This window comes from Neofelis nebulosa, chromosome 7 (assembly GCF_028018385.1).
Source record: "Neofelis nebulosa isolate mNeoNeb1 chromosome 7, mNeoNeb1.pri, whole genome shotgun sequence".
Lineage (NCBI taxonomy): Eukaryota > Metazoa > Chordata > Mammalia > Carnivora > Felidae > Neofelis > Neofelis nebulosa.
The window spans coordinates 123,166,855-123,182,597 of NC_080788.1; the positions used below are offsets into that span (position 1 = coordinate 123,166,855).

General features: G+C 39.3%; 1 protein-coding gene across 4 annotated transcripts in view; it reads right to left on the minus strand.

The window, feature by feature from the left end:
• NOXRED1 (NADP dependent oxidoreductase domain containing 1) overlaps window positions 1-15,743 on the minus strand; it is a 21,309-nt gene continuing 5,566 nt past the window's right edge. For 3 of the 4 annotated variants that reach the window (XM_058739830.1, XM_058739832.1, XM_058739831.1), the window contains exons 3-7: window positions 14,906-15,108; window positions 10,493-10,673; window positions 9,745-9,896; window positions 8,871-9,093; window positions 1-699 (exon numbers count right to left, since the gene is read on the minus strand). In XM_058739830.1, coding sequence (XP_058595813.1) covers window positions 522-699; window positions 8,871-9,093; window positions 9,745-9,896; window positions 10,493-10,673; window positions 14,906-15,108 — 937 coding nt within the window. In that variant the 3' untranslated portion in view covers window positions 1-521. Of the gene's footprint in view, window positions 700-1,230; window positions 5,249-8,870; window positions 9,094-9,744; window positions 9,897-10,492; window positions 10,674-14,905; window positions 15,109-15,743 lie in introns of those variants that run through there. The other variant, XM_058739833.1, reaches the window with a different exon arrangement.

The following is a 15,743-nucleotide window of genomic DNA, read 5'->3' on the forward strand; positions in this document are numbered from 1 at the left end:
TGGTTTAAATGGGAACAGCTTTAAATAAGATAATTCCAGAACAGTCATATATAGCTGAAATAAGCATGAAATGAGTCATAATTCAATTAAGATTGTTTACCACACATTTTACTTCTTTATCCAAAATGGTAGGAAAAGCAAGCTGTATCGTTTGTCAGCTACTCACTGCTACAGGAGAACAAGCTGCAATATATACTATCTAAACAGCTAATAATTTAGCTTTTAGAAGTGAAATAATTTATATTAACACGGCTTTCCTAGGGAAGCGGCTTACTTAAGTGTGTCAGGTTATATAGTTTCTTTTGGTTGCTTCCAAAAGCCAGACATACCCAAATATACTGATGTAAAAGACTTCTTGTTTTATTCTATATTTTAAAGAACATCAGTATAATTTTCTAATTCCTTAATGCCCAACATGTGGCAAACACAATGTAATCACATGATTCCTAATGTGAATTGTGATAATCAGGGTACAACCATTGTGGAAGGGAAAAAAATCCTGATTCCTGAGGTCTCTTCTCTTATTGGGAGGGAGAGCCTGTGGAGACCACTGGCTGCTGTTTTCTGGTTAGGGAGATGCCAAATGAATCACAATATAGAAGGGTAAGGTGGTCCTGGAGAGCAGTACTGGTTGAGAGCTGCTGACTAAAGGGAGTTTCCTTGAGTTGCACAGCAGTCAGATCAAACCAGGGGAAAGGCCTGGAGTGAAAAAAAATACTGTTACTTTTTAATGTCTGTTCAGTATATCTGATTTGGCTGTTAAACAGAACAGGAAATAAGATACTTTATTTTTATATCAAACTAATTAAAATTCATAGTTAAACATTCAGCTAGAACTATTCACTATGTAGATTTAATTGTACTTATGATTTTTGTACTTATGTACATTTTTCTAAGTGTGCAGGAATTCATAATTAAAGAATGATTACAATAATGACATTGATGTTCTTTTCAGTATATTTCCCTTGAATTTAGAAATAGAATATGTAAGAGGATCATGGACATTAGGAATACAAAAGATCTCATTTCTTTTAAGCTGTTCTCTTCAACAGGGGTGCCTGGGTGGTTCAGTCGGTTAAGCGGCTTACTTTGGCTCAGGTCATGATCTCATGGTAGGTGAGTTTGAGCCCTGCCTCGGGCTCTGTGCTGACAGCTCAGAGCCTGGAGCCTGCTTCGGATTCTGTGCCTCCTTTTCTCTCTCTCTCTCTCTCTCTCTCTCTCTCTCTCTCTCTCTGCCTCTCCCCCACCTGCACTCTGTCTCTCTCAAAAATAAATACTAAAAAAAAATTTTTTTTAAAGATATCTTCTTCAACAAATGGGGTGCCTGGGTGGCTCAGTTGTTAAGTGTCCAACTTCAGCTCAGGTCATGATCTCACAGATTCATGATCGGGGTCTGTGCTGACAGCTTGGAGCCTGAAGCCTGCTTCAGATTCTGTGTCTCCCTCTCTCTCTGCCCCTCCCCAGCTGACACTCTGTCTCTATCAAAAATTAATAAAAAGCATTAAAAAAGATATCCTCTTCAACTTATTAAGGTATATAGATCAACACATGTATAGGGACTTTCAAGTCTTTTTTTTTTATAAGTTCCCCTTCCTCTTTTTTTTCCTTGCAGTTTTTTTGTTGAAGAAATTAGGTTGTTTGTCCTCTAAAATTTCCCATATTCTAGATTTTGCTGATAATATCTCATGGTCATTTAACATTTTCCTGTCTCTTGAATTTATATCTATACTTGATCAAATTCTGGGGTTTTTTATGAGTATTTCATCTGTATCTGTTTTATCCAGAAATACATTGTCTCTGCAGTGTTAAGACTGATTAATGGATTCAGTGTGATCTATTCATTATAAAGCTCCCCCATCAACTTTTCACCTACAGTTGCCTAGATTCATTATTTCATTAGAGTTTACAAAATGATATTCTACCACTCCTTCATTTAAGAAGGAATCTTTCAACTTTATAAATAGTGCCAGAAGCCAAGAGCAAACATCCTACTCAGTAATTTAACATTAAAAACATAGCCTATTTTCAAGTTCATTTGTCACAGCAAATATTGAGAGTAGTTACCTCTTGAAAATGGGATTTAAGGGAGGTACTTTCACTTTCTGTTTGGTACATTTTAGTTGATATCCTATTTACTATAAACATTTGTTACTTTTCTAATTTTTAAAGTCATTTTTTAAAAATTCACATGAAAAATAAATGCATAAGGATTTTGGAAAATCATAGGGGTACCTGGGTGGCTTAGACAGTTGAGCGTCCAACTTCAGCTCAGGTCATGATCTCGCAGTTCGTGAGTTTGAGCCCTGTGTCAGGCTCTGTGCTGACAGCTTAGAACTTGAAGCCTGCTTCAAAGTCTGTGTTTCCCTCTCTCTCTGCCCCTCCCCTGTGCATTCTCTCTCTCTCTAAATAAATAAACATTAAAAATTTTTTTGGAAAATAATAATGAAGAGGACTTGCCCTAGCAGATACAAAAAAATAGAAACACATTACAGCAATTAATCATAGCATGGGAGCTTTGGCATGGCAAAGGAAACAATCAGCAAAACTACAAGGCAACTGACAGAAAGGGAGAAGATATTTGCAAATGACCTATCAGATGAAGGGTTACTATCCAAAATCTATAAAGAACTTATCAAACTCAACACCCAAAAAATAAATAATCCAGTTAAGAAATGGGCAAAAGATATGAATAGACACTTTTCCAAAGAAGATATCCAGATGGCTAACAGACACATGAAAAAATGTTCAAAATCACTCATCATCAGGGATATACAAATTAAAACCACAATGAGATACTACCTCACACCTGTCAGAATGGCTAACATTAACAACTCAGGCAACAACAGATGTTGATGAGGATGCGGAGAAAGAGGAACCCTATTGCACTGCTGGTGGGAATGCAAACTGGGCCACTCTGGAAAACAGTATGGAGGTTCCTCAAAAAATTAAAAATAGAACTACCCTATGACCCAGCAATTGCACTACTAGGTATTTATCCAAAGAATATAGGTGTGCTGTTCTGAAGAGGCACATGGACCCCAATGTTTATAGCAGCACTATCGACAATAGCCAAAGTATGGAAAGAGCCCAAATGTCCATCAACTGATGAATGGATAAAGAAGTACACACACACACACACACACACACACACACACAATGGAATATTACTTGGCAATCAAAAACAATGAAATCTTGCCATTTGCAACAACATGGATGAAACTAGAGGGTATTATGCTAAGTGAAATTAGAGAAAGACAAATATATGACTTCACTCATATGTGGAATTTAAGATACAAAATAGATGAACATAAGGGAAGGGAAGCAAAAATAATATAAAAACAGGAAGGGAGACAAGACATAAAAGACTTAAATTCAGAAAACAAACCGAGGGTTGCCAGAGGGGTTGTGGGTGGAGGGAAAGACTAAATGGGCAAGGGGCATTAAGGAAGACACTTGTTGGAATGAACACTGGCTATTATAAGTAGGGGATGAATCACTGGATTCTATTCCTGAAATCATTATTGTACTATATGCGAACGTGGATGTAAATTAAAAATAAATAAAAATAAAGTTGATGACAAAAAAAATCATAGCATAGGAATAGAAAATAGGCCCACAGTTCAGAATACAGTCCAGAAATATACCCATAAATATCCTTCATTTTATTAAATAATAAAAATCATATTTCAAATTGGTAGGAAAAGGAATGGCCTCTCTATAAATAATGTAGGACAATTGGCTTTCCAAAATGAATAGAAGATACTAAAAATCCAAAACTGCTTAAAGATTTAAATATTTTAAAAATAAAATACTAGAAGACAATATAGAATATCTTAGGATGAAGATGGTCTTTATAAGTATGATTTAAAACCCCAAAGCCATAAAGCAGTGATTTGACACTTTTGACTACAAAAATGAGAATCTCTGAGCAGCAAAAGGTACCAAAAAGAAAGAAAAATATGGAAATTATTTCCAATACACATAACGTATTCCTACTGAAAACCTTCTCTGAAACAATATATAAAAGCAAACAAAAGAGAAATGAATAGGCAAAGAATATATAATGAGAATGAGAGAGAACACAAGAGCAACAACTTGGAAGCTGGAAAAAATATGGACAAATAATAATACTGAGCTGAATCTGAAGTCAGCAACAGGGAGAACCAAGACACAGTCCATTTACATCATAGAACCCACAAAAGACTCAAGATGTAGTGGGACCCAGTACATCAGAAGTGGAGATGAGATGGGACTAAAAATAGGATGATGGACTGAAAATCTTAAAAAAGAGAGAGACCCTCACAGCACACTACCCAATGCTGCACAGTCAGGAGACTGTCCCTCCTCCTCCCCAACAGAAGATTTATTCTCTAGAAGAGTTAAATAGAGGGTCTTGGGGGGCACCTGGCTGGCTCAGTCGGTGGAGCGGGCAACTCTTGATCTCAGGGGTCATGAGTTTGAGTCCCACATTGGGTGTGAAGATTACTTAAATAAATAAGACTTTAAAAAAAAATAGGGAGTCTCTGGACAAGGAGACAATAGGCACTGTTGCGGGCAAGGATTTGCTGAATAGAAAGGATATAAAGTAAAAAAATATAAGCAATAAAATGACCCCTCTTCTTATACATATACATAGCTTTCTTTCCCCCAGTTGGGTCCCAAAGACTTAAACCAATATTTAGTGTTTCCCAAGGAAATAGCTGACCAAATCACTCTGTAGTAATGACTACAGTAACAAACAGAGTTTCCAATCAACTTTTTAGTAACCAGGACCTTAAATATGAGCAAAGTTCTCCATATACGTACTTGAATAAAGCTTCTCAAATCCATGATAGAAACCAAAACCAGTGATCAGTACAGATTCCTCACAGAAGAAAAAAATTCATTTACATTCTCAAAGGGATAAGAGATGGTATTGCATAATGAAATGATAACAGGATGCTACATAAAAAGGAATATTTGGAGACTTAATAATTTTGAAAATATTCAAAATATACCAAAAATTAAAATATGCTTAAAATATGATAGCAAAAACAGTATAGTTGAAATCTCTCAGAAAATAGAAATAGACAAAGATATTAAAAATAGAAAAGATAGGAGCACCTGGGTGGCTCAGTCAGTTAAGCATCTGACACTTGATTTCAGCTCAGGTCATGATCTTGTGGTCGTGGGATCGAGCCGCATGTTGGGCTCCATACTAAGCATGGAACCTGCTTGAGATTCTCCCTCTTTGTCCCTCCCCATCTTCCTAAAAATAATAATAATAATAATAATAATAATAAATAATTAAAAAATAGGAAAGATAAAGAAAATCAGAGTTTCAGTCCAGGAGGTTCAACATTGGACTAAAGAGAAGAGACAAAACAGGAAAGGGGAGGAAATTATCAGACATAACTGGAGAAAAGTAGAGAATTTGACATTCAGGTTAAAAAGGGCTGCTGAATGTTCTGTTTCTTTTATGGGTGCCAGTTACATGCATATTTCCTTTACAACAGTTCATTAAACTGCATTATTCAGGAATTTATGGAATATGCACTTTTCTGCATAAGTGTTATATTTCACAAAATTTTTTTTAATTAAGGGGGAAAGGAGAAAGGCTCACTATGTGCCCAACACAGTGAGTTAAAATAGACCTACATCAAAAATAAAATAAAATAAAATAAAATAGACCCAAATTCATCACCCATCATAAAATTTCAGGATACTGAGGTCAAAAGATACTAAAAGCTTCCAAGGGAGAAAAGGAACAGATTTCAAAAAAGGTTTGAATTCAAGAATTAGAATGGCATTGTACTTCTCAACAGCAACTCTGTCTGGGGTGCCTGGGTGGCTCAGTCGGTTAAGCGTCCAACTTCGGCTCAGGTCATGATCTCACAGTTCGTGGGTTTGAGCCCCTTGTCAGGTTCTGTGCTGACAGCTCAGAGCCTGGAGCCTGCTTCAGATTCTATCTCTCTCTCTCTCTGCCCCTCTCCTACTCGCGCTCTGTCTCCCCCTCTCTCTCAAAAAATGAGTAAAAACACTTAAAAATTAAAAAAAAAAAAACAAAAAAATAACACAGCAACTCTGTGAGACAATGAAGCAATGCCTTTAAAACTCTGAGGCAAAATTACTTCTAACTTAGAATTCTACACCTGGCTGTGTTCTCATAAAATATTAGGTTAGAATAAAAACATTTTCAGACACAGTCTCTATAATTACATTGTTTTCAAAAGAAGCTACTGAAAGAAGATATAATCCACCATTATGAAAGAGTAAACCATACCAGAGGAAGAGGGATCCAGGAAAAAGAGATCCAATGTAAGAGAGAAAAAGGAATCCCAGGCTAAGGATGAAGGGAAATCCCCAAACTAGAAGTGCTTCACTGGCCTTTGGTGATTAATTAGAATGCGAGAGATGGGAGACAATCAAGGATTACTTCCAGGCTTCTGTTTAAACAACTTGGCAAAAGAGCATGTAATTAGGTAAGAAACACCAGCAGAGCAGGTATGAGAGCAGGTATGCTTCTGGACATGTTGAGTTTGAGGGGAGATGGTGACTACAAACTTAACTTGGGTATAGAGTTGACTCTAGGCTAGAGAAAGAGTCATTTGCTGTCAGTGCAAAGATGGCAACCTAAGTCCCTGAACTGGAAATGATCACCCATGAACAAAGTGTAGAATGGCAATAAAGAAGGCCTAGGACAGAGCCCTGAAAACTTCCAGACATAAAGATGAGGCAAAAGAGGAGCTGGCAAAGGAGGGGCTAGAGAGACAGGAAGAAAATGAGAAGAACCTAAGGGTATCATGAAAGCCAAGAAAAGAGATTGCTTCAGGAAGGATTCAAGAGTTCCAGGTTCAATAGTCAAGGAAGAGGAGGATTAAAAATTGCCAAATGAGGGGCACCTGGGTGGCTCAGTCGGTTGAGCGTCCGACTTCAGCTCAGGTCATGGTCTTGCAGTTCGTGAGTTTGAGCCCTATGTCGGGCTCTGTGCTAACAAACGGCTCAGAGCCTGGAGCCTGCTTCAGATTCTGTATCTCTCTCTCTCTCTCCCCCTCCCCTACTCATGCTCTGCCTCTCTCTGTCTCTCAAAAATAAATAAATGTTAAAAAAATAATAATAAATACATTGTTGGGGCACCTGGGTGGCTCAGTCAGTTAAGCTTCCGAGTTCAGCTCAGGTCATGATCTCACAGTTAGTGGGTTGGAGCCCCACATCAGGCTCTGTGCTGACAGCTCAGAGCCCAGATCCCGCTTCGGATTCTGTGCCTCCCTCTCCCTATCTGCCCCTCCCCTGCTTGCTCTCTCTCTCTCTCTCTCTCTCTCAAAATAAATAAACATTAAAAAAAATACTTTAAAAAAATTGCCAAATGGGGGCGCCTGGGTGGCGCAGTCAGTTAAGCATCCGACTTCAGCCAGGTCACAATCTCGCGGTCTGTGGGTTCGAGCCCCGCGTCAGGCTCTGGGCTGATGGCTCGGAGCCTGGAGCCTGTTTCCGATTCTGTGTCTCCCTCTCTCTCTGCCCCTCCCCCGTTCATGCTCTGTCTCTCTCTGTCCCAAAAATAAATAAAAAACATTGAAAAAAAAAATTAAAAAAAAATAAATAAAAAATAAAAATAAATAAAAAAATTGCCAAATGAATTTAGTGGCATGGAAGTCACTGGTAATAAGGGCAACAGTTTTTCCCTATTAGATTATCAAAGATTAAAAAGATTGATTCTTATAGCTATCAAGCTATGGAGAAATGGCATACTCATACACACTGGTGGAAATGTAAATAAGCACCACGTTTTTTAAAGAATTTTTTTTTAAGTTTATTTATTTAGAGAGAGAGAAAGTGTGTGTGTGCAGGCATGCGAGTGGCGGGGGGGGCAGAGAGAGAATCCTAAGCAGCCTCCACGCTGTCAGTGCAGAGCCCAACATGGGGCTCAATCCCAACAACCTGAAGATCATGACCTGAGTCCAAATCAAGAGTCAGACACTTAACCGACTGAGCCACCCAGGTGCTCTAAGCACCACGTTTTTGATAAGCAATTTGGGAATACCTATCAAACATAAAATGTATATACCCTAACCCAGAAATATTCTTCTAGAATATTCTAGATATTCATCCAACAGAAATATTGGTACAAGTGTGCAAGCTATGTATAAAAATGTTCATATGCAGGGGCGCCTGGGTGGCTCAGTCGGTTAAGCGGCCGACTTCGGTTCAGGTCATGATCTCGCGCTCCGTGAGTTCAGGCCCCGAGTCGGGCTCTGGGCTGACAACTCAGAGCCTGGAGCCTGTTTCAGATTCTGTGTCTCCCTCTCACTGACCCTCCCCTGTTCATGCTCTGTCTCTCTCTGTCTCAAAAATAAATAAAACATTAAAAAAAAAAAAAAAAGGAGAAAAGAAAACTTTAAAAAAAAAATGTTCATATGCAGACCCTTATTCAGATTTTGGGGCAGGGAGAAACTACATTACCATCAAGAATAAATAAGATGAATAAATTCAATGAAATAATATACCCAATGGATCCCTATGCATTGCTTATAAATAGAGTAGATATGATTGTACTGACATGGAATGGCATCTACAACATAGTAAATGAAAAATCAGCATATATAGTCCCCATGTTTCAAAAATGTACAGATATAGATAGGCATACACATAATACCATGATAATATAAATATGTTTGTAAATACATAGATTAAAAGACAAAAATATAAAACCCACTGGAGGTAAAGTCTATGAAACGGTATTTGAGGAGCAAAGGAGAGCTTTCGCTTTTCCACTAGTTCGATTTTTTACAAGAATGTATTATTTTTATAAAATTTTAAAGATCACGTGAAAGGAAAAAGCATCTGCTAAGATTGTGGGAGAAATTAGAATAGCCAGCTGTCTGATGCCTTACCTTTTCTGAGATAGGTTCTTGGTATAGACTTGGTTGACAAAATCACCTAATTGAAATTTGGGGCAAGATGCTCCATCCTTCCCACAGTCTTCAAAGTGCACAGAGAGGAACAGTTCATTCAGATGTTGCAGCACTTGTAAGTGGGGCATGTCCTTTGCGGTGCAGATGTTTAGGATGGCATAGAACACTCCCTCCAACCACTTGATATTGAGGATTATTCCCCCTACACATTAATGGGAAGGGAAATACCAGTCAGCACCACCAAAAAGGTTTGCCTGGAACACAGGACAAAGAACAGCCACCTTTTTTCCAAGACAGGTGGGTCATATGAACCTCAAGATAAGCAAACACTCCTCTTTCTGGGCCAAGAGCCCTGATTGTGCCCTTTATAACAAATCATGTGTCAACCCCACCACAGGAGGACAGGTATGACTAATGTAGACATTGCCAATGGCAAAAGCATCTCTAGAAATCTCTAGAATGATCCTCCCAATAAGAAGAAGAAACTAAGGGAAAATGCAAGATTAGAGCAGGGAAATGCCATTTAATGCCAGACAGCACATCCTCCTGTTTAAATAGGCTCTCCCCTCTGGCTGTTTCTGGCTCAGCCTTAACAGGTCCAAATACTCAGACTTGTCTGCTTTCCTTAATGGAGGCTGCTTTTTGTTACCAAAGCTGTTCCCATTCAAAACTAAACAGCTGAGAATGCATCCAGCTTGTACTCCCCCTACACACATAACCCAAGACAGACAGACACACACACACACACACACACACACACACACACACACACACACACTGGGATTATAAAATAGTACCAAGCCGAGAGGAAAGTAACTTTCAAAAGAGTGCCAAACACACAGCAAGCCTTTACCAGCAGAACTGTAGGGGCAGGTAGCCTGAAGGGTCGCAGGATCTTGGAGGGCAGCTGTGATCTCCTTATTGGCCCCCCAGATGTTGACAAAATCTTCAACACACTGATACTGAGGCCGCAAGATATTGGTGTGGTTCAGCAGGAGTTTCAACCTGAAAGGAAATCCCCCAAGACATGGAGTGCTGGGCCAAGACTATCATAAACCACCACAGGATCCATTGTGTTGGATCATATCCAACCCCAACAACATCCTCCCCTGCACAACACCGCTCAGAGGCAAACATGGGTGGAGGCAGCACTGAGGGCACTGCTTATTAGTTGGACTCTTTCAACCACTAACACTTAGTGAATGTTGTCTCATGCCAGACACGAGGCTAGACAATAGGGGCACAAAAATACTATTTGACACATGCTGTGAATCACTTTTCATGTTGGTCACTGGTGGTTACCCTTCCCATTAATGCACAAGGGGAACGCTAGTCGGCCTCAAGTAGTGGGAAGCAATGCGCCATTGCAGTTCTAAACATCTGCACATCAAAGAAAATGTTCCACCCACAAGTGCTGTTTGTGGAAAAGTGGGAAGACACAATTAGAAAGGCTGGCTGGGTGTTGCAGGAGAAGCTGCTTCTACCTTATTACCGGGAATGACCAACTCCATGAGGTAGGGGGCTGGGGTGGAGGTGGGGGGTAGAAGCCAGATATGAGGGGATATGGTTCTGCCAGTTCCGTGCTCTCCCTAACAGGATACCTGGCTATTGGGACAGCAGCTGCGAAGCTGTACACAATGCAACCTTTTTCCAGGCAGGCTTGAATTTCCAGACAGATAGTAGGCAGCTGAGATGGCAGGCAGCAGAGGAATACCAAGTTGGCCCAGTTCACCAGATAAGGGTTATGGTAAAAGCACTGGATTCCCAGTTTCTGGAACTCATCTGGGAGGGATAAAGGAAGAAAGAAAGATCATAGTACAAATGAGTCTGATCTAAACATCAACTATGGGGAGAGGATGACAATTACTTCATCTCAAGTCCTGTCAACACATAAATCAAAGAATTCCCCTCACATCTTCTAGAAGACACAGGTAATGCCCTAACCCCATTATCAAAGCAGCTAGCACCACTGCAACAGTGCTTGAGATTACAATTCATCCTTATCGGGGCGCCTGGGTGGCGCAGTCGGTTAAGCGTCCGACTTCAGCCAGGTCACGATCTCGCGGTCCATGAGTTCGAGCCCCGCGTCAGGCTCTGGGCTGATGGCTCGGAGCCTGGAGCCTGTTTCCGATTCTGTGTCTCCCTCTCTCTCTGCCCCTCTCCCGTTCATGCTCTGCCTCTCTCTGTCCCAAAAATAAAAAAAATAAAAAAAATAAAAAATTAAAAAAAAAAAAAAAACAATTCATCCTTATCTTCTTTTAGACCTAATGCTAGAATTTTTCAGGTTTGTTTATTTTTGAGAAAGAAAAAATCTGGAAGAAGCCTTCTTGCTCTAATTTACTGAAGGCTTACCACATGCCAGATAGTGTACAAAGTATTCTACGTACATTGTAAGGGAATCCTCACAAGGACCTTCTGAGACAGAGACTGGTATTATTCCTATATTACAAATGAGGAAACTGAGGTTTCAAGAAATCATTTGGCTTGCCTAGAGTTACACAGCTAACTGGCTTGAGCTCTCAGGTAGGAATGGCTAAGAGAGTGGAAGAGTATAGGGCAGAGGCTGGGAGGAGTCTGGAAAGATATACTTATGGTTTCAGTAAAGTAGACACAACTGACTGTTAACAAGATACTTTTAAATGTTAAGAGAAATGTGGTAGCTCATGTATTTTCAGTATATCACTCACTGATAGTTAATCATTTGTACTTTTTCAATATGGATTTCAAAAGTAAAAATGTAAACTCACATAAGGTAGCATGTTTTAATTGTTATTGGAAAACAGAATATTATAGACATCGGAGAGGTGAGTTTTTATTTTAACTACCAAGAGTACATGATACATGTGATGCTATTGTTATCTGGGCACTTGTAAACCTAGAAGATGGACAGGACAAAGAGGAAGTTTAAAAAATATACACAAGGGCACCTGGGTGGCTCAGTCAGTTGAGTGTCTGACTCTTGATTTCAGCTCAGATCATGATGCCAGGGTCATGGGATCAAGCCCCGCATCAGGCTCCATGCTGAACGTGGAGCCTGCTTGAGATATTCATTCTCTCTCTCTCTCTCTCTCTCTCTCTCTCTCTCTCTCTCTCTCCCTCCCCCTCCCTCCCTCCCTCCCCTGCTCATGCTCTAAAATAAAAAAAGAAAACATGCACAGCCATTCTTCTTTCATGTTTTGTTCTCAAAAGTGTACAGACTCTGATGCTCAGCATTTTGAGTTCCTGCTTCCTGACACAACATGCAGTGATATTCTAAAACTACAATTTCAGGGGCACCTGGGTGACTCAGCATCTGACTCTTGATTTCAGCTCAGGTCATGATCTCATGGTTCATGGGGTTGAGCCCGGCATCGAGCTCTGCGCTGGTAGTGCAGAGCCTGTTTGGGATTGTCTCTCTCCCTCTCTCCCTCTCTCTCTCTCTCTGCACCTCCCCTACTCATGCTCTTAAATTAATTAATTAATTAATTAATTTTAAAAGCTGCAATTTTATTATTAAAAAATATAGTACTTTCCAAAGAATATATGTACCTTATTGAAATATCACATATACTAGTCCTATTGATGAGATTTAAGAGATTTGTCTTGGGTGGTAAGATTTTTTTCAAGTTTCTTTAATACAGAAAGAATGCTTGCAAATTAATAACAAAAAAATTAGAAAAAAAGTGTTCAGCATTCCAACACAAAAGTTGAACAAAAAGAACTCAAAAAAGATGAAATAGCAATAAACCTATAAAAAATATTCAGTTCTTCTAGTGATCAATGAAGAATATATTAAACAAGAAAAATTTTAAAGTCATATTAAAACGATTATTTAAAAAAAAAGGATTCCCAGAACTGACAAGAGTATAGTGAAATGGGTGTTCTTTTTTAAAAAATATAATTTATTGTCAAATTGGCTTACATACAACACCCAGTGCTCATCTCAACAAGTGCCCTCCTCAATGCCCATGACCCACTTTAGTGAAATGGGTGTTCTTACACAATTCTGGTGAAAGCATACATCCCTTTTTGGAAGTCAATTTGAAAAACTATATTAGAAGTTTCTTTAAAAAATCTAAACAACGTACCATACGATCTAGCCATTCCACTTCCAGGAGTTTACCTATGAAAAATTGAAGCATTTGTCCACACTAATATCTGTACACAAATGTACATAGTAGCCTTATGTATAATAGCTAAAACCAGGAAACAACCTGGATGTCCACCCCCAGCTGAACAGATAAACTATGGAATACTCATGCCATGAAGTACTACTCAGAAATAAAAAGAATATCAATATGTGAAACAACATGGGTATATCTCGAAATAATTATGCAGAGTGAAAGAAGTCAGAATGTAAAAGTATAAACTGTATGATTCCATTTATATAAAATTCTAGAAAATGCAAACTAATTGATGGTGACAGATCAGTGGTTTCATGGGGAGCTGCAAGGAGGTAGAGAGAGAAATTACAAGGAAAGTTTTGGGAGTGATGAATAAGTTCATTACCTTGTGTTGATGGTTTCACAGGTGTACAAAGATGTGTCAAAACACAGATGTGTCAAAACATCAAATTGTACACTTTGAAAATGTGCAATTTATTATACACAAATTACATCTTAATAAAGATGTACTTATTCTCTGACCTAGTAATTTTATTTTTTAAATTATGTGCAAGGAAATCCAACCAAATACAACATAAATTACCATACAGCCATATTTTGGGATACTAGATAACCTTAAAATCATTATTTTGAAGAATGTTAATAGGAGAATATGCTTATGATAAATTAAGTGAAAAATGCAGAATGCAAACAACTTTGTACAGTATCAATTACTGATATAATCTGATATGAGCAGAGAAATATAGGAAGGAAATGGTAACCCTGGTAAGGGGATTATAGATAGTTATTATTTACTTCATTATAGAATATTCTAAATTTCCTATAATATACATAAAATTATGTTATACTTTTATTACTGAAGTATAACTTATATAAAGGGCACACACAGAGCTGAAGTATCTAGTCTTATCATTTTTTTTTTCAACGTTTTTTATTTATTTTTGGGACAGAGAGAGACAGAGCATGAACGGGGGAGGGACAGAGAGAGAGGGAGACACAGAATCGGAAACAGGCTCCAGGCTCCGAGCCATCAGCCCAGAGCCCGACGCGGGGCTCGAACTCACAGACCGCGAGATTGTGACCTGGCTGAAGTCGGACGCTTAACCGACTGCGCCACCCAGGCGCCCCTAGTCTTATCATTTTTGACAAATGCATACACCCATGTAACTCATACCTTTCTCAAGATATTGAACATTTTCATCTCCCCAAAAAGTTCCTTTGGGTCCCTCCTCTGTCAGTCTCCCCAGAAGCAACCACTCTTCTGACCTCTATCATCATAGACTAGTAAGTAAAATTATTATAAAACATTTTTTAAAATTTAGTAATTGTTATTTTTAAAAACACAAGGCCAAATGTTTGGAACTGTTTAATACCCACCAGAATCTAACTGGTCCAATGAGAAGATTTGAACTCTCTTTAGAAAACTTTTCTGTATCAAAGACTCAGAAAGCTATTTTATCACCAAGGGCACAGGGAGGAGAGATGGATATAAAACATTTACAGGGAGAAGAAAGTTTTCCTCTTTGTTTTTTCTTCCAGTAAAAAACAAAAGATTTATTTGATCTGAAGAGAAACAGAAGCATGAGAAGAAAGTTGTTTTAAGGAACAAGTTAAAACCCATCTTTCTATGGGCCCCTGGCTGGGTCAGTTGGTGGAGCTTGAGACTCTTTGATCTCAGGATTGTGAGTTCAAGTCCCACATTGGGTGCAGAAGTTACTTAAAAATAAAACCTTTAAAACACACACACACACACACACACACACACACACACACACACACACCCCTTCCTAGCTTTTCTCAGGGCTAGCAAGCAGAGAACTCAGCGTGTTGCGTACAGGGGTTCCTCCTTCAAGGAACCTCTTCAAAATGGCCTCATCAACACCTAAAGAGCTACCACACACTGCTCCTCACCCAGGGCCTCTGGCCTGCGAGTGGAAATCCTCAGGTTCTCAGCAGGGATGGGGACAAGCTGAAGCAGTGCACAAGCCAGCTGCTTCCCAAGGTGGCCACCTCCAATGATGCCCACCTTTAACTCATCATCATCATCATTGGGAGTGTCAGCAAGAAATCCAGTCAAGAGACACCTGGAAGTGTGCTTCTCATGTAATGATTCTCTGGAGAAGGAACACACAGACACATAAATGAATATATGCCTGTAGCTCTTAACTGTCAACCTCTGGTGTTCTCTGCTTTAACTTCCTCATATGGCAGCCTGGTGGCACCTTTAGTACTCCAGAGATAAGGCATTCCAATCAAGTGCCACTTGTCCAGTATCACTAGGGAATGAAATGTTTCTCCTGAGTGAATTTTCCAGAAAGAAAAGCATACCCCTTCAAGGGACCGAAACTTCTTTAAAACATTTTTATTTATTTATTTTTAATTTTTTTTAACGTTTATTTATTTTTGAGACAGAGAGATAGAGCATGAATGGCGGAGGGTCAGAGAGAGAGGGAGACACAGAATCCAAAACAGGCTCCAGGCTCTGAGCTGTCAGCACAGAGCCCGACGCGGGGCTCGAACCCTGCGAGATCATGACCTCAGCTGAGGTCGGAAGCTTAGCTGACTGAGCCACTCAGGCGCCCTAAAACATTTTTAAATGAACATTTGTTGTTGTGGTTGTTGTTGTTGTTACATGCACTGTGCATTTCCCTGCCTTAAACACAAGATCTGAATATTGAACTGTTTGACTCAGGACTATCATTGTGAACAGCCAACTGTTTATACATCATCCTGGAACACTGTGGGCCAG